We start from the raw sequence: 23,431 nt of genomic DNA, 5'->3' as shown, positions 1-23,431 counted from the left end.
AATAAATCATTCTCTCTACTATTATTCTGACATTTCACATTCTTAAAATAAAGTGGTGATCCTAACTGACCCAAGACAGGGAATTCTTACTAGGATTAAATGTCAGGAATTGTGAAAAACTGAGTTTAAATGTCTTTGGCTAAGGTGTATGTAAACTTCCAACTTCAACAGTATAAACACAACATGCACCAATTTCAAATATTTGACTGAGTTACAGTTCATATAAGGAAATCAGTCAATTTAAATAATTAGGACACATGACTGGGCAGGAGTGCAGCCATAGGTGGGCCTGGGAGGGTACCCACTGGGGAGCAAGACCCAGGCAATCCTGCAGTTGAAGAAGCTGGATGTGACGGTCCTGTGCTGGCGGGGTTACACATAGTCTGCGGTTGTGAGGCCGGTTGGACTAACTGCCAAATTTTCAAAAACGACATTGATGGCAGCTTATGGTAGAGAAATAAACATTACATTCTCTGGCAACAGCTCTGGTGGACATTCCTGCAGTCAGCATGACAATTGCATGTTCCCTCCAAACTTGAGACATATGTGGCATTGTGTGTGTGACAAATCTGCACATTTTAGTGGCCTTTTATTGTCTCCAGCACAAGGTGCACCTGTGTAATGCTGTTTAATCAGCTTATTGATATGCAATACCTGTCAGGTGGATGGATTAACTTGGGAAATGGGAAATGTTCAATAAAAGGGATGTAGACAAATTTGTGCATTTTTTTTTAGCAAAATACGTTTTTGTTCGTATTGGGATTTTTTATTTCAGCTCATAAAAAATGGGACCAACACTTTACATGTTGGATTTATATTTTTGTTCAGTGTAGATGTACGGTATACAGTAGCTGAAGATGAATGGAATGGCTAGAAAGTGTGTGATATGGTGGGCTGGGTGGTTTTCACAGCTTACCTGTCTTGATCTACGGGGAGGGTAAGGGAGTGTTGAGTGGCACTTATGTTTCTGTAAGAAATAGGTGTGTGTGTGTGCGTGCGTGCGTGCGTGCGTGCGCGCGCGCGCGCGCGTGTGTGTGTGTGTGTGTGTGTGTGTGTGTGTGTGTGTGTGTGTTTGTTCTACCTTCTGATGCAGGCGATAGTGAAGATTGTGATCCGACAGCCAGGAATGTTTTAGTGACTGTGAGGCACTCATCCTCCAACTAGAGAACACACACACATACATGATTAAAACACACACTCTCACAGGCATACACACACACACACACACACACACACACACACACACACACATACATGATTAAAACACACACTCTCACAGGCATAAACACACACACACATACATGATTAAAACACACACTCTCACAGGCATAAACACACACACACATACATGATTAAAACACACACTCTCACAGGCATACACAGGTCCACAACTGAATAATAATACAACTTTAGAGAACGACAACATAGTTGTCAACACACACACACACACACACACACACACACACACACACACACACACACACATGGTACCCCTCACCTCTTGCTCTTGACCAGCAGGCGTGTGATGAAGTCTTTGGCCTCCTCAGAGATGTCTGTAAACGCCTCCTCCTCAAAGTTCCACTGACAGGCCAGGATGTTGTTCAGAGTCTCATTGTCATCGTCCCCCAGGAACGGAGACAGACCTGTCAGCCTGGAGAAAAGGATGTATTGTATAGTGTGTTCATGGGTTGTGTATGTACAGACGGACTACTTCCTGCTGACTTCTTGTGAGGTCCCCCTCGCAAAAGAGGTTTCTAACCTCAAGGCCATTTTCCGGGTTAAATAAAAACAGGTACAATATGTGAGCATAAGAAGGTGGATATCAGGACCCCCAGTAATGTAATGGTTGTGGATATCAGGACCCCCAGTGATGTAATAGTTAGTGAATATCAGGACACCCAGTAATGTAATGGTTGTGGATATCAGGACCCCCAGTAATGTAACGGTTAGTGAATATCAGGACCCCCAGTGATGTAATGGTTGTGGATATCAGGACACCCAGTAATGTAACAGTTAGTGGATATCAGGACCCCCAGTGATGTAACGGTTAGTGAATATCAGGACCCCCAGTGATGTAACGGTTAGTGAATATCAGGACCCCCAGTGATGTAATGGTTGTGGATATCAGGACACCCAGTAATGTAACGGTTAGTGAATATCAGGACCCCCAGTGATGTAATGGTTGTGGATATCAGGACACCCAGTAATGTAACAGTTAGTGGATATCAGGACACCCAGTAATGTAACGGTTAGTGAATATCAGGACCCCCAGTGATGTAACGGTTAGTGAATATCAGGACCCCCAGTGATGTAACGGTTAGTGAATATCAGGACCCCCAGTAATGTAACGGTTAGTGAATATCAGGACCCCCAGTGATGTAATGGTTGTGGATATCAGGACACCCAGTAATGTAACGGTTAGTGAATATCAGGACCCCCAGTGATGTAACGGTTAGTGAATATCAGGACCCCCAGTGATGTAACGGTTAGTGAATATCAGGACCCCCAGTGATGTAACGGTTAGTGAATATCAGGACCCCCAGTGATGTAACGGTTAGTGAATATCAGGACCCCCAGTGATGTAACGGTTAGTGAATATCAGGACCCCCAGTGATGTAACGGTTAGTGAATATCAGGACCCCCAGTGATGTAATGGTTGTGGATATCAGGACACCCAGTAATGTAACGGTTAGTGAATATCAGGACCCCCAGTGATGTAATGGTTGTGAATATCAGGACCCCCAGTGATGTAACGGTTAGTGAATATCAGGACCCCCAGTGATGTAATGGTTGTGGATATCAGGACCCCCAGTAATGTAACGGTTAGTGAATATCAGGACCCCCAGTGATGTAATGGTTGTGGATATCAGGACCCCCAGTGATGTAACGGTTAGTGAATATCAGGACCCCCAGTGATGTAATGGTTGTGGATATCAGGACCCCCAGTGATGTAACGGTTAGTGAATATCAGGACCCCCAGTGATGTAATGGTTGTGGATATCAGGACCCCCAGTAATGTAACAGTTAGTGGATATCAGGACCCCCAGTGATGTAACGGTTAGTGAATATCAGGACCCCCAGTGATGTAATGGTTGTGGATATCAGGACCCCCAGTAATGTAACGGTTAGTGAATATCAGGACCCCCAGTGATGTAATGGTTGTGGATATCAGGACCCCCAGTGATGTAACGGTTAGTGAATATCAGGACCCCCAGTGATGTAATGGTTGTGGATATCAGGACACCCAGTAATGTAACGGTTAGTGAATATCAGGACCCCCAGTGATGTAACGGTTAGTGAATATCAGGACCCCCAGTGATGTAACGGTTAGTGAATATCAGGACCCCCAGTGATGTAACGGTTAGTGAATATCAGGACCCCCAGTGATGTAACGGTTAGTGAATATCAGGACCCCCAGTGATGTAACGGTTAGTGAATATCAGGACCCCCAGTGATGTAATGGTTGTGGATATCAGGACACCCAGTAATGTAACGGTTAGTGAATATCAGGACCCCCAGTGATGTAATGTTTAGTGAATATCAGGACCCCCAGTGATGTAATGTTTAGTGAATATCAGGACCCACAGTAATGTAACGGTTAGTGAATATCAGGACCCCCAGTGATGTAACGGTTAGTGAATATCAGGACCCCCAGTGATGTAATGTTTAGTGAATATCAGGACCCACAGTAATGTAATGTTTAGTGAATATCAGGACACCCAGTAATGTAACGGTTAGTGAATATCAGGACCCCCAGTGATGTAACGGTTAGTGAATATCAGGACCCCCAGTGATGTAACGGTTAGTGAATATCAGGACCCCCAGTGATGTAACGGTTAGTGAATATCAGGACCCCCGGTAATGTAATGGTTGTGGATATCAGGACCCCCAGTAATATAATGGTTGTGGATATCAGGACCCCCAGTAATGTAATGGTTGTGGATGTCAGGACTCACAGCATGTAAGTGATGACCCCCAGACTCCACATGTCCGTAGGGAATGAGACAAACTCATAGTTGATGACTTCCGGAGCCAGGAACTCAGGCGTTCCGAAGTTCACCCTCAGCTTTTCCCTGGGCTTATACCTGATAAAGCGAGAAAAAAAAATACATTTTAGTCATTTAGCAGACACTGTGATCCACAGCAACTTACAGGAGCAATTAGGGTTAAGTGTCTTGCTCAAGGGCACCTCGAGAGATTTTTCACCTAGTCGGCTTGAAGATTCAAACCAGCGCCCTTTCGGTTACTGGGCACGCTCTTAACCGCTAGGCTACTTGCTGCCCTGTATCAAGCCAGGAACCACTGGTAATTGAACTTACCTCCTGGCGAGCCCGAAGTCAATAATTTTGATCTTGTTTGTGGCTCTGCTCACACACAGAATATTCTCGGGCTAGGAAAGGATATTAAAGAACCCAAAACAGTGAGACAAAGGAAATAACAGCATGCAATTATTAGCATCATCCCTAAGCTATTGTGCTACAATGACAGGAAGATGGAGATAGAGCTATAGCTATAGAAAGGTAAAGTGTTGAAAAGTACAATGGGGAAGGTTGCAATAGAAACAGACAAAAAACAATAGGACAGTGAGAGAGTGAGGGAGAGAGAGACAGAGAAGGGGGCAGCGAGCGAGAAAGTAACAGAGCGACAGATTGTTGAGGATTTGAAAGTAGAGAGCTAGGGTGAGTCCTGTCCCACCTTCAGGTCTAGATGCAGGATGTACATCCTGTGCATGTACTGTAGTCCCTCACAGATTTGTCTGATAAACAGCACTGTGTCCAGCTCTGTCAGATTGTAGTTCTCATCTATGATCCGGTCGAACAGCTCCCCGCCATCCACACTACATAGAGAGGTGAGGAGAGACAGTCAGTCATCATAGACTACAGTAGAGAGAGAGGAATACAGTCCCACAATGGGATTTAAAGTGTAGACATATGGTGTAGTGTAGAGAGGAGAAATACACACACACAGGGAGGGAGGGACTTACTATTCCATGACGAGGATGATGTCGTGGCGTGATTCGAAGGCGGCGTAGAGCTGAATAAGGTTAGCGTGGTTCAGCTGGTTCATCACCTGGATCTCATTCTTCACCACATCCTGGGAAACAGGACAACAGTAGAACAACAGACAGAGCAACAGACACAGAAACAGACACACACAGACAGTGCCAACGGGGTTGGTTATTGAGACCTACAGTACCACACAGCAACCTGAGCCAGCTATGGCTTTGGCCGTGGCATTGGTGGGAAAACTACTTCGTGAATATCTGACATGATAACGTACTCATCCAGCTATGCACTGCCACAGACACCTGACTTATCTTATCTCACGTTATACTCAGCTGACCATAGGAAGCATAAGATGACTCTGACACACTGCCACAGACACCTGACGACTATCTTATCTCACGTTATACTCAGCTGACCATAGGAAGCATAAGATGACTCTGACACACTGCCACAGACACCTGACGACTATCTTATCTCACGTTATACTCAGCTGACCATAGGAAGCATAAGATGACTCTGACACACTGCCACAGACACCTGACGACTATCTTATCTCACGTTATACTCAGCTGACCATAGGAAGCATAAGATGACTCTGACACACTGCCACAGACACCTGACGACTATCTTATCTCACATTATACTCAGCTGACCATAGGAAGCATAAGATGACTCTGACACACTGCCACAGACACCTGACGACTATCTTATCTCACGTTATACTCAGCTGACCATAGGAAGCATAAGATGACTCTGACACACTGCCACAGACACCTGACGACTATCTTATCTCACGTTATACTCAGCTGACCATAGGAAGCATAAGATGACTCTGACACACTGCCACAGACACCTGACGACTATCTTATCTCACGTTATACTCAGCTGACCATAGGAAGCATAAGATGACTCTGACACACTGCCACAGACACCTGACGACTATCTTATCTCACGTTATACTCAGCTGACCATAGGAAGCATAAGATGACTCTGACACACTGCCACATGTGCAGTGGATATGAGGGCGATAAAGCTACTTTAAAATGCTATCCTATTACTTATGTGCTATGATAAAATATCCATCCATCTTAATGATGGTGGGGACATCGGACACATACTGTACATCTGATATTAATGGCTTGTTCCAAACGACACCCTATTCACTATGTAGTTTACTACTTTTGACCAGGGCCCTGTTGCACTTAATAGGGAATAGGGTGGCATCTGGGAAGCAGCTATAATCAAGCTTCTGTTTCAGGTCTCACATTTCAATCACTATGATCCTTACCTTTTCTTTCTGGCTCCTGGCCTTGATCATCTTGGCAGCCAGAGTCAGTCCAGAAGAGTTCTCCACACATTTGTGGACTTGTCCAAAACGTCCCCTATGATCCCACCATCCAATACAGAGAAACAAGTTCAGAAACAGTGTAGTCTCTTGTGACAGCCTTAACATTAAAGTTGAGGAGCTGCTTTGGTTCTGGCGGCCGAGATGAATAACAGTGATGCTTTATAACAGCCTGTCCTTTTTGCCTCAACGTACAATAAAGCTAAGTTAACAATAACATTATAGTAATGTTTACTCTTCTATATCATTATTTAATTGGTTTGTCATTGTAGGGATGGTATGCACACTCACAGATCTCGCTCTCTCTCTCACTTTTTCAAAACTCTTCACACAGTGAGCACAACAGCAGTCTACATGGGCTAAACTGTGGATCATTTTTCATTGCTTTGGCACAAAATGCATTCAATGACTACATCTTTCAAATTTCATGAATTCTTTTCTCACTCAGACACAACCACCACCAAAACTCTATGAACCTACAGGCCAATTTGCACATGTTTACATACTCTTTTCAAAACTGTTAAACTTAAGTTCAAAACCTAACATAACACAACATTTAATAAGACAGCAATTTGCTACATTTCTACAGTAATACCGTATTTAAATATATTCCAAATCTAAAGAATGAAATACTATCAAAACAATTAGACCAACCACAGCTGATTCCCATTGTAGCTGAACACCTACCCGGGTGTTAGTCTTTCAATGCCATTACCATCTATACAAAAGGGGACATCTTTGGAATAATGCTGTACTGTAATGTAAACATGGACCCAGCCAGAGATAGAGAAGTGGCTGACAGAGGAAGAAGAGTGGCTGGGAGAGGGAGAGGAGTATGTATGCGTGGTGGAAGAAGACTGAGAGGAAGATCAAGAGCTGTAGTCTCAGATGAGATTAGGGCCACTATAATTGAACATGTAATAAATCATGGTCTATCAATGAGAGAGGCTGGTCTGAGAGTGCAGCCAAATCGGCAATGCTCAACAGTGGCATCAATTATGAGAAATTTCCAGCAAAACAACAGGTAAAATGTGCATTCTGCAAGGGCATCTGACTGAACTGCACATTAAAGAAGTAAAATGATCAAAGCTTCCAAACCCACTTGTCTGTAATTGTTATGGTATTTCTGCTTAGGACCCAACTGTTACCTCCCACAGGCGGGACAGGTGGGATTTTCACTGCTGTGCAGGAAACTGCAATTGTTGTATGGTCATCAGAAACAATGGCATAAAACTCAGAGATTCGGGACAGAGTGTTGGCAGACAACATTACATTTGGAAATATTCACAATGTAACAATAACAACTATTTCTAGAGTCCTGAAACAACTTCAAGTCAGGATGAAGTGTAACGGCGTTCGTCTGTAGGAGGAGGAGAAGCGGACCAAAGCGCAGCGTGGTGGTTGTTCATTGTATTTTATTCTCGACACTATACATGAACAAACTAACGAAAAACAAGAAACGTGAGAACTCAAAACCTAATACAGCCTATCTGGTGAATACTACACAAAGACAGGAACAATCACCCACAAACACACAGTGAAACCCAGGCTACCTAAGTATGATTCTCAATCAGAGACAACTAATGACACCTGCCTCTGATTGAGAACCATACTAGGCCGAAAACATAGAACTGCCCCAAAACATAGAAAAACAAACATAGACTGCCCACCCAACTCACGCCCTGACCATACTAAATAAATACAAAAACAAAGGAAATAGAGGTCAGAACGTGACAGTACCCCCCCCCAAAGGTGCGGACTCCGGCCGCAAAACCTTGACCTATAGGGGAGGGTCTGGGTGGGCGTCTGTCCGCGGTGGCGGCTCTGGCGCGGGACGCGGACCCCACTTCGCCATTGTCTCAGTCCGCCTTATTGTCCGCCTCCGTGGCTTACTCACCATGCCCACCCCTCTCAATGACCCCACTGGACAGAGGGGCTGCTTGGGACAGAGGGGCAGCTTCTCGGGACAGAGGGACAGCTGCTCGGGACAGAGGGACAGCTGCTCGGGACAGAGGGACAGCTGCTCGGGACAGAGGGACAGCTGCTCGGGACAGAGGGACAGCTGCTCGGGACAGAGGGACAGCTGCTCGGGACAGAGGGACAGCTGCTCCGGACAGAGGGACAGCTGCTCCGGGCGGAGGGGCTCTAGCGGCCCCTGGCTGACTGGCGGCACTGGCGGCCCCTGGCTGACTGGCGGCCCCTGGCTGACTGGCGGCGCTGGCGGCCCCTGGCTGACTGGCGGCGCTGGCGCTGGGCTGACTGGCGGCACTGGCGGCCCCTGGCTGACTGGCGGCACTGGCGGCCCCTGGCTGACGGGCGGCACTGGCGGCTCCTGGCTGACGGGCGGCATTGGCGGCTCCTGGCAGACGGGCGGCGCTGGCGGCGCTGGGCAGACGGGCGGCGCTGGCGGCGCTGGGCAGACGGGCGGCGCTGGCGGCGCTGGGCAGACGGGCGGCGCTGGCGGCGCTGGGCAGACGGGCGGCGCTGGCGGCGCTGGGCAGACGGGCGGCGCTGGCGGCGCTGGGCAGACGGGCGGCGCTGGCGGCGCTGGGCAGACGGGCGGCGCCGGGCAGACGGGAAGCTCCGATGGCGCTGGGCAGACGGGAAGCTCCGGCAGAGGCGCCGGGCAGGCGGGAGGCTCCGGCAGAGGCGCCGGACAGGCGGGAGGCTCCGGCAGAGGCGCCGGACAGGCGGGAGGCTCCGGCAGAGGCGCCGGACAGGCGGGAGGCTCCGGCAGAGGCGCCGGACAGGCGGGAGGCTCCGGCAGAGGCGCCGGACAGGCGGGAGGCTCCGGCAGAGGCGCCGGACAGACGGGAGGCTCCGGCAGCGCTGGAGAGGAGGAAGGCTCTGGTAGCGCCGGAGAGGCGGGAGACTCCGGCAGCGCTGGAGAGGAGGAATGCTCTGGACGGATGGGCCGGAGAGACAGCCTGGTACGGGGAGCTGCCACCGGAGGGCTGGGGTGTGGAGGTGGTGACGGATAGACCGGGCCGTGCAGGCGCACTGGAGCTCTTGAGCACCGAGCCTGCCCAACCTTACCCGGTTGAATGGTCCCGGTCGCCCTGCCAGTGCGGCGAGGTGGAATAGCCCGCACTGGGCTATGCAGGCGAACCGGGGACACCGTGCGCAAGGCTGGTGCCATGTAAGCCGGCCCAAGGAGACGCACTGGAGACCAGATGGGTAGAGCCGGCTTCATGGCACTTGGCTCGATGCCCACTCTAGCCCGGCCGATACGCGGAGCTGGAATGTACCGCACCGGGCTGTGCACCCGCACTGGGGACACCGTGCGCTCCACAGCATAACACGGTGCCTGCCCGGTCTCTCTAGCCCCCCGGTAACCACAGGAAGTTGGCTCAGGTCTCCTACCTGGCGTAGCCATACTCCCTGTTAGCCCCCCCCCAAGAAATTTTTGGGGCTGACTCCCGGGCTTCCATCCACGACGCCGCGCTGCCTCCTCATACCAGCGCCTCTCCGCTTTTGCCGCCTCCAGTTCTTCTTTGGGACGGCGATATTCTCCTGGCTGAGCCCAGGGTCCTCTTCCGTCTAATTCGTCCTCCCATGTCCATACCTCCTCGCGCTGCTCCTGCTGCTGCTTTTTCCTTTGCCCATTACCACACCGCTTGGTCCTGTTGTGGTGGGTGATTCTGTAACGGCGTTCGTCTGTAGGAGGAGGAGAAGCGGACCAAAGCGCAGCGTGGTGGTTGTTCATTGTATTTTATTCTCGACACTATACATGAACAAACTAACGAAAAACAAGAAACGTGAGAACTCAAACCCTAATACAGCCTATCTGGTGAATACTACACAAAGACAGGAACAATCACCCACAAACACACAGTGAAACCCAGGCTACCTAAGTATGATTCTCAATCAGAGACAACTAATGACACCTGCCTCTGATTGAGAACCATACTAGGCCGAAAACATAGAACTGCCCCAAAACATAGAAAAACAAACATAGACTGCCCACCCAACTCACGCCCTGACCATACTAAATAAATACAAAAACAAAGGAAATAGAGGTCAGAACGTGACATGAAGCAGTTGTACACTGTCCCCCTTTGAGAGGAACTCTGAATGAGTAAAGCAACTCAGGAACCAATATGTCCAGGTAAGATGACTATAAAATACAGAAGTAGTTTTGAACAAAACCAAACAGGGCAGAGGCACACTGCGGCATGTTTTTAGGTATAATGTAAACTACCGTAATACCCTGACTCTTATGTTGTCGTGTGGATTTATTTTAGAGAGTCATGGAGATTGAAGCCAGGCAAACAACCCACATATTCATCTTTGTGGATGAGGCTGGATTCAACTTGGCCGAAACATGGTGGCGAGGAAGGAATGTGATTGGGAAAAGAGCCACAGTGGATGTCCCGGGCCAGAGGGGTGACAACATCACAATGTGTGCAGCAATATCCTCTGATGAATTGCTGTTATACAACACTGAGCATCTCATTTTATTCCTGGATGACCTCTATGGAAGGGTTGTGCCGGGTGAGGAAAGGGTTGCAGCGAGGCGAAATCGGCCAACGTTTGTAATTGTATGGGACAATGTGGCATTTCACCACTCCCATGCAGTCACAGAGTGGTTTGCAGCCCATCCCAGGATGGTGTCACTTTTCCTCCTTCCTTACTCTCCATTCCTCAACCCCATAGAGGAATTATTTTCCACATGGAGGTGGAAGGTTTATGACCACCATCCACATGATCAAATATCCCTCCTGGACGCAATGAATGCTGGATGCCTGGACATATCTGCAGAAGATTGCCAGGGATGCCAAAAGATTCTTTCCTAGGTGTATTGCCCAAGATGACATAAGATGTTATGTGGATGAGAAAACATAATGTAACTTTCACTGCTATGCGGATGACACACAGCTGTACATTTCAATTAAACATGGTGAAGCCCCAAAATTGCCCTTGCTAGAAGAATGTGTTTCAGACATAAGGAAGTGGATGGCTGCAAACTTTCTACTTTTAAACTCGGACAAAACAGAGATGCTTGTTCTAGGTCCCAAGAAACAAAGAGATCTTCTGTTGAATCTGACAATTAATCTTAATGGTTGTACAGTCGTCTCAAATAAAACTGTGAAGGACCTCGGCGTTACTCTGGACCCTGATCTCTCTTTTGAAGAACATATCAAGACCATTTCAAGGACAGCTTTTTTCCATCTACGTAACATTGCAAAAATCAGGAACTTTCTGTCCAAAAATGATGCAGAAAAATTAATCCATGCTTTTGTCACTTCCAGGTTAGACTACTGCAATGCTCTACTTTCCGGCTACCCGGATAAAGCACTAAATAAACTTCAGTTAGTGCTAAATACGGCTGCTAGAATCCTGACTAGAACCAAAAAATTTGATCATATTACTCCAGTGCTAGCCTCTCTACACTGGCTTCCTGTCAAAGCAAGGGCTGATTTCAAGGTTTTACTGCTAACCTACAAAGCATTACATGGGCTTGCTCCTATCTATCTCTCTGATTTGGTCCTGCCGTACATACCTACACGTACGCTACGGTCACAAGACGCAGGCCTCCTAATTGTCCCTAGAATTTTTAAGCAAACAGCTGGAGGCAGGGCTTTCTCCTATAGAGCTCCATTTTTATGGAACGGTCTGCCTACCCATGTCAGAGACGCAAACTCGGTCTCAACCTTTAAGTCTCTACTGAAGACTCATCTCTTCAGTGGGTCATATGATTGAGTGTAGTCTGGCCCAGGAGTGGGAGGGTGAACGGAAAGGCTCTGGAGCAACGAACCACCCTTGCTGTCTCTGCCTGGCCGGTTCCCCTCTTTCCACTGGGATTCTCTGCCTCTAACCCTATTACAGGGGCTGAGTCACTGGCTTTACTGGGGCTCTCTCATGCCGTCCCTGGAGGGGGTGCGTCACCTGAGTGGGTTGAGTCACTGATGTGGTCATCCTGTCTGGGTTGGCGCCCCCCCCCCCCTTAAGTTGTGCCGTGGCGGAGGTCTTTGTGGGCTATACTCAGCCTTGTCTCAGGATGGTAAGTTGGTGGTTGAAGATATCCCTCTAGTGGTGTGGGGGCTGTGCTTTGGCAAAGTGGGTGGGGTTATATCCTTCCTGTTTGGCCCTGTCCGGGGGTGTCCTCGGAGTGGGCCACAGTGTCTCCTGACCCCTCCTGTCTCAGCCTCCAGTATTTATGCTGCAGTAGTTTATGTGTCGGGGGGCTAGGGTCAGTTTGTTATATCTGGAGTACTTCTCCTGTCCTATTCGGTGTCCTGTGTGAATCTAAGTGTGCATTCTCTAATTCTCTCCTCTCTTTCTCTCTCTCGGAGGACCTGAGCCCTAGGACCATGCCCCAGGACTACCTGACATGATGACTCCTTGCTGTCCCCAGTCCACCTGGCTGTGCTGCTGCTCCAGTTTCAACTGTTCTGCCTTATTATTATTCGACCATGCTGATCATTTATGAACATTTGAACATCTTGGCCATGTTCTGTTATAATCTCCACCCGGCACAGCCAGAAGAGGACTGGCCATCCCACATATGCTCTCTCTAATTCTCTCTTTCTTTCTCTCTCTCTCTCGGAGGACCTGAGCCCTAGGACCATGCCCCAGGAATACCTGACATGATGACTCCTTGCTGTCCCCAGTCCACCTGACTGTGCTGCTGCTCCAGTTTCAACTATTCTGCCTTATTATTATTCGACCATGCTGGTCATTTATGAACATTTGAACATCTTGACCATGTTTTGTTATAATCTCCACCCGGCACAGCCAGAAGAGGACTGGCCACCCCACATAGCCTGGTTCCTCTCTAGGTTTCTTCCTAGGTTTTGGCCTTTCTAGGGAGTTTTTCCTAGCCACCGTGCTTCTTCACCTGCATTGCTTGCTGTTTGGGGTTTTAGGCTGGGTTTCTGTACAGCACTTTGAGATATCAGCTGATGTACGAAGGGCTATATAAAATAAATTTGATTGAATTTGATGAGAACCTGTAGCCAAATGCAGAAGACAGGGTTAACTAGCATTGCTACTGTATCTGTATTGGTAGATGGTGTATATACAAATTATTGTATTTTGGAATCACTCAATGCCATAAAATGACATAAAGCATATTGAAGCATATTGCATCATTACAGCTAGGGGTGATGTGTATGTGTGTGTGTGTCCTCCAGATTGCAGGCCTAACAAAAACTAGGGCATAGAATTTGCCTACTGTAGGTACTGCTCTGTTTCAGCTGTTTTGTGCAGCATAGCTGCCTAGCTGTTTGGAGAAGGAGGTTCTTTCTGAACCCTTGAGTGCCATGCATACAGGGACCTTTGAACTGTTTGGATCATTTTCTTGTAAATGTGATTGGTGTATTCAAGTCAATTATTTCAAATGTGTGTGTGTGTGTGTGTGCATGTGAGTTTCACATACTGTGGAGTAAAAATAAACTGCCTGACTGTGGTGTTATGAGAGCTGAGGGTGGGGGTTTTAGTGCAGTGAATCTTTGAGGGTCTAATTGAACTGTGAGTGTATTCTGAATCCCCTACCTGGGCTTGCCATTCCCTGTTGCCATCTCTCTCTCTCTCTCTCTCTCTCTCTCTCTCTCTCTCTCTCTCTCTCTCTTCCTGACTCACCCTCCTAGGACCTCGTCTCTGTTAATGGCGTAGAAGGTAGCAATCTGGTGAGGTTTTGGAGTCACAATGCGGTGGTCAAAGGGGGCTGCTGGCGGAGGGGTAAAGTCTGAGATGATGGAGAGAGAGGGAGGAGGGAGTTGGGGAAAAGGAGAGGGAGGGAGAGATAAGGGAAATAGAGTGAGGTGACAGAGTGGATAGGGAGCATACAGGAGATTAGTGTCTGTTCTGTCTTAGTAACCAAACAGCTCATACGGTCTCATGCCAGCATTTAATTATCCAATTTGCCAGCTGTGACATGTTTGTAACTTTTAAACATGCAAGGTGTGGTTAAGTCTGTGTGGTGAGTGACTGACTAGGAAGACAGAGTAGCCGTTAGGGTTTCTGACAGTTTTTCAGCCTGCTTGCCAACCCAGGATAATATCAAGAGACTTCATTTACAGAAGTTACGTCAATACTATATTTTATTTTAGGAATGTTGCCACAATTGCAACAGAAGTCCAAATTAGCTTCCTGTTTTGTTTTCAAACTTTTGTCAGTTTCCATTTCTGTGTTTGGTGAACCTCACCAATGATGTACTCTTCTGGCTGTCCATCATCCACCTCTTCTTCCTCCTTCATCTTCACTGCCTTTGATTGGGCAGCCTGAGGCTCTACCCCCTCAGGTACTCCTCCCTCTTCATCGTCCTCTTTCCTCTCCTCCACTCTGCTCTTTTTCAGGTCATCTTTCAGTAGGTCCTCCTCTGTGACACAGTTTTTAATGCTGGCGGCCACTTCACCTAACTCTTCAGAGCTAAATAACAAACCAACATCAAACAAATATCAAATCAACTATTAATTATGTTACGTAATTAGCAAGTAGTTATTTTGGTAAGTGTACAGTATACAGAAGTTGCAATTTACAGTCATAGTAATGTCAAAAGATAGGTTGAATTCCAAAAGGTACCTTTCTAGAGGTTCTGGTGACAATGATGACTCTTCTTCCCCTCCTTCCCTTCTCTTCTCCACCTCTTCCTCTCCAACTTGTTCCTCCCTACCCTCCTCTTCCTCAGATTCACCAAATATATCCCCCTCCTCTTCCTCCCTAGCCCTCTGCTCTTCCTCCCGTTCAGGGGTTCTCCTCTTCTCCTCCTCCTCCCCCTCTAGATCCTCCAGGTCCTCTGGTTGGACGACGGGGGCGCGGAGCATGTCCAGAACAGCCCCGTTACCATGGGAAAGTTCAGCATTCTGCCTGTTGAGCTTCTCCACCTGGTCTAGAAGAAGGGTCTCTACAGAGTCTGTGGAGGGACAAACAGAGCAAATAAAATCATAATTTGGTGTAGATTCACCCAATCAACAACTTTATTTGCCTTGAGTATTCATCCTTATCTTCAAAGAGCAACCCTCATTAGACATATATTACCAAAGAGCACCCCTTATTAGACATCTATTACCAAAGAGCACCCATCATTTGACATCTATTACCAAAGAGCACCCCTTATTAGACATCTATTACCAAAGCACCCCTAATTAGACATCTATTACCAAAGAGCACCCCTTATTAGACATCTATTACCAAAGAGCACCCCTTATTAGACATCTATTACCAAAGCACCCCTAATTAGACATCTATTACCAAAGAGCACCCCTTATTAGACATTTATTACCAAAGAGCACCCATCATTTGACATCTATTACCAAAGAGCACCCCTCATTAGACATCTATTCCCAAAGCACCCCTCATTACACATCTATTACCAAAGAGCACCCCTCATTACACATCTATTACCAAAGAGCATCCCTCATTAGACATCTATTACCAAAGAGCACCACTCATTAGACATATATTACCAAAGAGCACCACTCATTAGACATCTATTACCAAAGAGCACTCCTTATTACACATCTATTACCAAAGAGCACCCCTCATTAGACATCTATTCCCAAAGCACCCCTCATTAGACATCTATTACCAAAGAGGACCCCTCATTAGACATCTATTACCAAAGAGCACCCCTCATTACACATCTATTACCAAAGAGCATCCCTCATTAGACATCTATTACCAAAGAGCACCCCTCATTAGACATCTATTACCAAAGAGCACCCCTCATTACACATCTATTACCAAAGAGCACCCCTCATTACACATCTATTACCAAAGAGCACCCCTCATTATACATCTATTACCAAAGAGCACCCCTCATTAGACCTCTATTACCAAAGAGCACCCCTCATTAGACATATATTATCGAAGAGCACCCCTCATTGGACATCTATTACCAAAGAGCACCACTCATTAGATATCTATTACCAAAGAGCACTCCTCATTACACATCTATTACCAAAGAGCACCCCTCATTACACATCTATTACCAAAGAGCAACACTCATTAGACATCCATTACCAAAGAGTACCCCTTATTAGACATCTATTACCAAAGAGCACTCCTCATTAGACATCTATTACCAAAGAGCACCCCTCATTAGACATCTAGTACCAAGGTACCCCTCATTATACATCTATTACCAAAGAGCACCCCTCATTAGACATATATTACCAAAGAGCACCCCTCATTAGACATCTATTACCAACGAGCACCCCTCATTAGACATATATTAACAAAGAGCACCACTCATTAGACATTGATTACCAAAGAGCACTCCTCATTACACATCTATTACCAAAGAGCACCCCTCATTAGACATCTATTACCAAAGAGCACCACTCATTAGACATCTATTACCAAAGAGCACTCCTTATTACACATCTATTACCAAAGCACCCCTCATTAGACATCTATTCCCAAAGCACCCCCCATTAGACATCTATTACCAAAGAGCACCCCTCATTAGACATATATTATCGAAGAGCACCCCTCATTACACATCTATTACCAAAGAGCACCCCTCATTACACATCTATTACCAAAGAGCAACACTCATTAGACATCCATTACCAAAGAGTACCCCTTATTAGACATCTATTACCAAAGAGCACTCCTCATTAGACATCTATTACCAAAGAGCACCCCTCATTAGACATCTAGTACCAAGGTACCCCTCATTATACATCTATTGCCAAAGATCACCACTCATTACACATCTTTTACCAAAGAGTACTCCTCATTAGACTTCTATTACCAAAGAGCACCCCTCATTACACATCTATTACCAAAGAACACCCCTCATTAGACATATATTACCAAAGAGGACCCCTCATTAGACATCTATTACCAAAGAGCACTCCTCATTGCACATCTATTACCAAAGAGCAACACTCATTAGACATCTATTACCAAAGAGTACCCCTTATTAGACATATATTACCAAAGAGCACCCCTCATTAGACATATATTATCGAAGAGCACCCCTCATTGGACATCTATTACCAAAGAGCACCACTCATTAGATATCTATTACCAAAGAGCACTCCTCATTACACATCTATTACCAAAGAGCACCCCTCATTACACATCTATTACCAAAGAGCAACACTCATTAGACATCCATTACCAAAGAGTACCCCTTATTAGACATCTATTACCAAAGAGCACTCCTCATTAGACATCTATTACCAAAGAGCACCCCTCATTAGACATCTAGTACCAAGGTACCCCTCATTATACATCTATTACCAAAGAGCACCCCTCATTAGACATATATTACCAAAGAGCACCCCTCATTAGACATCTATTACCAACGAGCACCCCTCATTAGACATATATTAACAAAGAGCACCACTCATTAGACATTGATTACCAAAGAGCACTCCTCATTACACATCTATTACCAAAGAGCACCCCTCATTAGACATCTATTACCAAAGAGCACCACTCATTAGACATCTATTACCAAAGAGCACTCCTTATTACACATCTATTACCAAATCACCCCTCATTAGACATCTATTCCCAAAGCACCCCCCATTAGACATCTATTACCAAAGAGCACCCCTCATTAGACATATATTATCGATGAGCACCCCTCATTACACATCTATTACCAAAGAGCACCCCTCATTACACATCTATTACCAAAGAGCAACACTCATTAGACATCCATTACCAAAGAGTACCCCTTATTAGACATCTATTACCAAAGAGCACTCCTCATTAGACATCTATTACCAAAGAGCACCCCTCATTAGACATCTAGTACCAAGGTACCCCTCATTATACATCTATTGCCAAAGATCACCACTCATTACACATCTTTTACCAAAGAGTACTCCTCATTAGACTTCTATTACCAAAGAGCACCCCTCATTACACATCTATTACCAAAGAACACCCCTCATTAGACATATATTACCAAAGAGCACCCCTCATTAGACATCTATTCCCAAAGCACCCCTCATTAGACATCTATTACCAAAGAGGACCCCTCATTAGACATCTATTACCAAAGAGCACTCCTCATTGCACATCTATTACCAAAGAGCAACACTCATTAGACATCTATTACCAAAGAGTACCCCTTATTAGACATCTATTACCAAAGAGCACCCCTCATTAGACATATATTACCAAAGAGCACCCCTCATTAGACATCTATTACCAACGAGCACCCCTCATTAGACATATATTAACAAAGAGCACCACTCATTAGACATTGATTACCAAAGAGCACTCCTCATTACACATATATTACCAAATAGCACCCCTCATTAGACATCTATTACCAAAGAGCACCACTCATTAGACATCTATTACCAAAGAGCACTCCTTATTACACATCTATTACCAAAGCACCCCTCATTAGACATCTATTCCCAAAGCACCCTACATTAGACATCTATTACCAAAGAGGACCCCTCATTAGACATCTATTACCAAAGAGCACCCCTCATTACACATCTATTACCAAAGAGCATCCATCATTAGACATCAATTACCAAAGAGCACCACTCATTAGACATATATTACCAAAGAGCACCACTCATTAGACATCTATTACCAAAGAGCACTCCTTATTACACATCTATTACCAAAGCACCCCTAATTAGACATCTATTACCAAAGAGGACCCCTCATTAGACATCTATTACCAAAGAGCACCCCTCATTACACATCTATTACCAAAGAGCATCTCTCATTAGACATCTATTACCAAAGAGCACCCCTCATTAGACATCTATTACCAAAGAGCACCCCTCATTACACATCTATTACCAAAGAGCACCCCTCATTATACATCTATTACCAAAGAGCACCCCTCATTAGACCTCTATTACCAAAGAGCACCCCTCATTAGACATATATTATCGAAGAGCACCCCTCATTGGACATCTATTACCAAAGAGCACCACTCATTAGATATCTATTACCAAAGAGCACTCCTCATTACACATCTATTACCAAAGAGCAACACTCATTAGACATCCATTACCAAAGAGTACCCCTTATTAGTCATCTATTACCAAAGAGCACTCCTCATTAGACATCTATTACCAAAGAGCACCCCTCATTAGACATCTAGTACCAAGGTACCCCTCATTATACATCTATTACCAAATATCACCACTCATTACACATCTTTTACCAAAGAGTACTCCTCATTAGACTTCTATTACCAAAGAGCACCCCTCATTACACATCTATTACCAAAGAACACCCCTCATTAGACATATATTACCAAAGAGCACCCCTCATTAGACATCTATTCCCAAAGCACCACTCATTAGACATCTATTACCAAAGAGGACCCCTCATTAGACATCTATTACCAAAGAGCACCACTCATTAGACATCTATTACCAAAGAGCACTCCTTATTACACATCTATTACCAAAGAGCACCCCTCATTAGACATCTATTCCCAAAGCACCCCTCATTAGACATCTATTACCAAAGAGCACCCCTCATTACACATCTATTACCAAAGAGCATCCCTCATTAGACATCTATTACCAAAGATCACCCCTCATTAGACATCTATTACCAAATAGCACCCCTCATTACACATCTATTACCAAAGAGCACCCCTCATTACACATCTATTACCAAAGAGCACCCCTCATTATACATCTATTAACAAAGAGCACCCCTCATTAGACCTCTATTACCAAAGAGCACCCCTCATTAGACATATATTATCGAAGAGCACCCCTCATTAGACATCTATTACCAAAGAGCACCACTCATTAGATATCTATTACCAAAGAGCACTCCTCATTACACATCTATTACCAAAGAGCACCCCTCATTACACATCTATTACCAAAGAGCAACACTCATTAGACATCCATTACCAAAGAGTACCCCTTATTAGTCATCTATTACCAAAGAGCACTCCTCATTAGACATCTATTACCAAAGAGCACCCCTCATTAGACATCTAGTACCAAGGTACCCCTCATTATACATCTATTACCAAATATCACCACTCATTACACATCTTTTACCAAAGAGTACTCCTCATTAGACTTCTATTACCAAAGAGCACCCCTCATTACACATCTATTACCAAAGAACACCCCTCATTAGACATATATTACCAAAGAGCACCCCTCATTAGACATCTATTCCCAAAGCACCACTCATTAGACATCTATTACCAAAGAGGACCCCTCATTAGACATCTATTACCAAAGAGCACCACTCATTAGACATCTATTACCAAAGAGCACTCCTTATTACACATCTATTACCAAAGAGCACCCCTCATTAGACATCTATTCCCAAAGCACCCCTCATTAGACATCTATTACCAAAGAGCACCCCTCATTACACATCTATTACCAAAGAGCATCCCTCATTAGACATCTATTACCAAAGATCACCCCTCATTAGACATCTATTACCAAATAGCACCCCTCATTACACATCTATTACCAAAGAGCACCCCTCATTACACATCTATTACCAAAGAGCACCCCTCATTATACATCTATTACCAAAGAGCACCCCTCATTAGACCTCTATTACCAAAGAGCACCCCTCATTAGACATATATTATCGAAGAGCACCCCTCATTAGACATCTATTACCAAAGAGCACCACTCATTAGATATCTATTACCAAAGAGCACTCCTCATTACACATCTATTACCAAAGAGCACCCCTCATTACACATCTATTACCAAAGAGCAACACTCATTAGACATCCATTACCAAAGAGTACCCCTTATTAGACATCTATTACCAAAGAGCACTCCTCATTAGACATCTATTACCAAAGAGCACCCCTCATTAGACATCTAGTACCAAGGTACCCCTCATTATACATCTATTACCAAAGAGCACCCCTCATTAGACATATATTACCAAAGAGCACCCCTCATTAGACATCTATTACCAACGAGCACCCCTCATTAGACATATATTAACAAAGAGCACCACTCATTAGACATTGATTACCAAAGAGCACTCCTCATTACACATCTATTACCAAAGAGCACCCCTCATTAGACATCTATTACCAAAGAGCACCACTCATTAGACATCTTTTACCAAAGAGCACTCCTTATTACACATCTATTACCAAAGCACCCCTCATTAGACATCTATTCCCAAAGCACCCCTCATTAGACATCTATTACCAAAGAGGACCCCTCATTAGACATCTATTACCAAAGAGCACCCCTCATTACACATCTATTACCAAAGAGCATCCCTCATTAGACATCTATTACCAAAGAGCACCACTCATTAGACATCTATTACCAAAGAGCACCACTCATTAGACATCTATTACCAAAGAGCACTCCTTATTACACATCTATTACCAAAGAGCACCCCTCATTAGACATCTATTCCCAAAGCACCCCTCATTAGACATCTATTACCAAAGAGGACCCCTCATTAGACATCTATTACCATAGAGCACCCCTCATTACACATCTATTACCAAAGAGCATCCCTCATTAGATATCTATTACCAAAGAGCACTCCTCATTACACATCTATTACCAAAGAGCACCCCTCATTACACATCTATTACCAAAGAGCAACACTCATTAGACATCCATTACCAAAGAGTACCCCTTATTAGACATCTATTACCAAAGAGCACTCCTCATTAGACATCTATTACCAAAGAGCACCCCTCATTAGACATCTAGTACCAAGGTACCCCTCATTATACATCTATTACCAAAGAGCACCCCTCATTAGACATATATTACCAAAGAGCACCCCTCATTAGACATCTATTACCAACGAGCACCCCTCATTAGACATATATTAACAAAGAGCACCACTCATTAGACATTGATTACCAAAGAGCACTCCTCATTACACATCTATTACCAAAGAGCACCCCTCATTAGACATCTATTACCAAAGAGCACCACTCATTAGACATCTATTACCAAAGAGCACTCCTTATTACACATCTATTACCAAAGCACCCCTCATTAGACATCTATTCCCAAAGCACCCCCCATTAGACATCTATTACCAAAGAGCACCCCTCATTAGACATATATTATCGAAGAGCACCCCTCATTACACATCTATTACCAAAGAGCACCCCTCATTACACATCTATTACCAAAGAGCAACACTCATTAGACATCCATTACCAAAGAGTACCCCTTATTAGACATCTATTACCAAAGAGCACTCCTCATTAGACATCTATTACCAAAGAGCACCCCTCATTAGACATCTAGTACCAAGGTACCCCTCATTATACATCTATTGCCAAAGATCACCACTCATTACACATCTTTTACCAAAGAGTACTCCTCATTAGACTTCTATTACCAAAGAGCACCCCTCATTACACATCTATTACCAAAGAACACCCCTCATTAGACATATATTACCACAGAGCACCCCTCATTAGACATCTATTCCCAAAGCACCCCTCATTAGACATCTATTACCAAAGAGGACCCCTCATTAGACATCTATTACCAAAGAGCACTCCTCATTGCACATCTATTACCAAAGAGCAACACTCATTAGACATCTATTACCAAAGAGTACCCCTTATTAGACATATATTACCAAAGAGCACCCCTCATTAGACATATATTACCAAAGAGCACCCCTCATTAGACATCTATTACCAACGAGCACCCCTCATTAGACATATATTAACAAAGAGCACCACTCATTAGACATTGATTACCAAAGAGCACTCCTCATTACACATATATTACCAAATAGCACCCCTCATTAGACATCTATTACCAAAGAGCACCACTCATTAGACATCTATTACCAAAGAGCACTCCTTATTACACATCTATTACCAAAGCACCCATCATTAGACATCTATTCCCAAAGCACCCTACATTAGACATCTATTACCAAAGAGGACCCCTCATTAGACATCTATTACCAAAGAGCACCCCTCATTACACATCTATTACCAAAGAGCATCCATCATTAGACATCAATTACCAAAGAGCACCACTCATTAGACATATATTACCAAAGAGCACCACTCATTAGACATCTATTACCAAAGAGCACTCCTTATTACACATCTATTACCAAAGCACCCCTAATTAGACATCTATTACCAAAGAGGACCCCTCATTAGACATCTATTACCAAAGAGCACCCC

General features: G+C 44.9%; 1 protein-coding gene across 2 annotated transcripts in view; it reads right to left on the bottom strand.

The window, feature by feature from the left end:
- mylk4b (myosin light chain kinase family, member 4b) overlaps positions 1-23,431 on the bottom strand; it is a 96,145-nt gene that overhangs the window by 4,678 nt on the left and 68,036 nt on the right. For both annotated transcript variants that reach the window (XM_036978539.2, XM_090236133.1), the window contains 10 exons: positions 14,878-15,208; positions 14,501-14,724; positions 13,936-14,041; positions 6,295-6,388; positions 4,985-5,094; positions 4,696-4,837; positions 4,320-4,390; positions 3,957-4,085; positions 1,499-1,651; positions 1,082-1,160 (listed from right to left, as the gene is read on the bottom strand). In XM_036978539.2, coding sequence (XP_036834434.2) covers positions 1,082-1,160; positions 1,499-1,651; positions 3,957-4,085; positions 4,320-4,390; positions 4,696-4,837; positions 4,985-5,094; positions 6,295-6,388; positions 13,936-14,041; positions 14,501-14,724; positions 14,878-15,208 — 1,439 coding nt within the window. The remainder of the gene's footprint in view (positions 1-1,081; positions 1,161-1,498; positions 1,652-3,956; positions 4,086-4,319; positions 4,391-4,695; positions 4,838-4,984; positions 5,095-6,294; positions 6,389-13,935; positions 14,042-14,500; positions 14,725-14,877; positions 15,209-23,431) is intronic.

This window comes from Oncorhynchus mykiss, chromosome 5 (genome assembly GCF_057628025.1).
Source record: "Oncorhynchus mykiss isolate SJ-2025 chromosome 5, ASM5762802v1, whole genome shotgun sequence".
NCBI lineage: Eukaryota > Metazoa > Chordata > Actinopteri > Salmoniformes > Salmonidae > Oncorhynchus > Oncorhynchus mykiss.
This window is presented reverse-complemented; position numbering and strand designations above follow the sequence as displayed.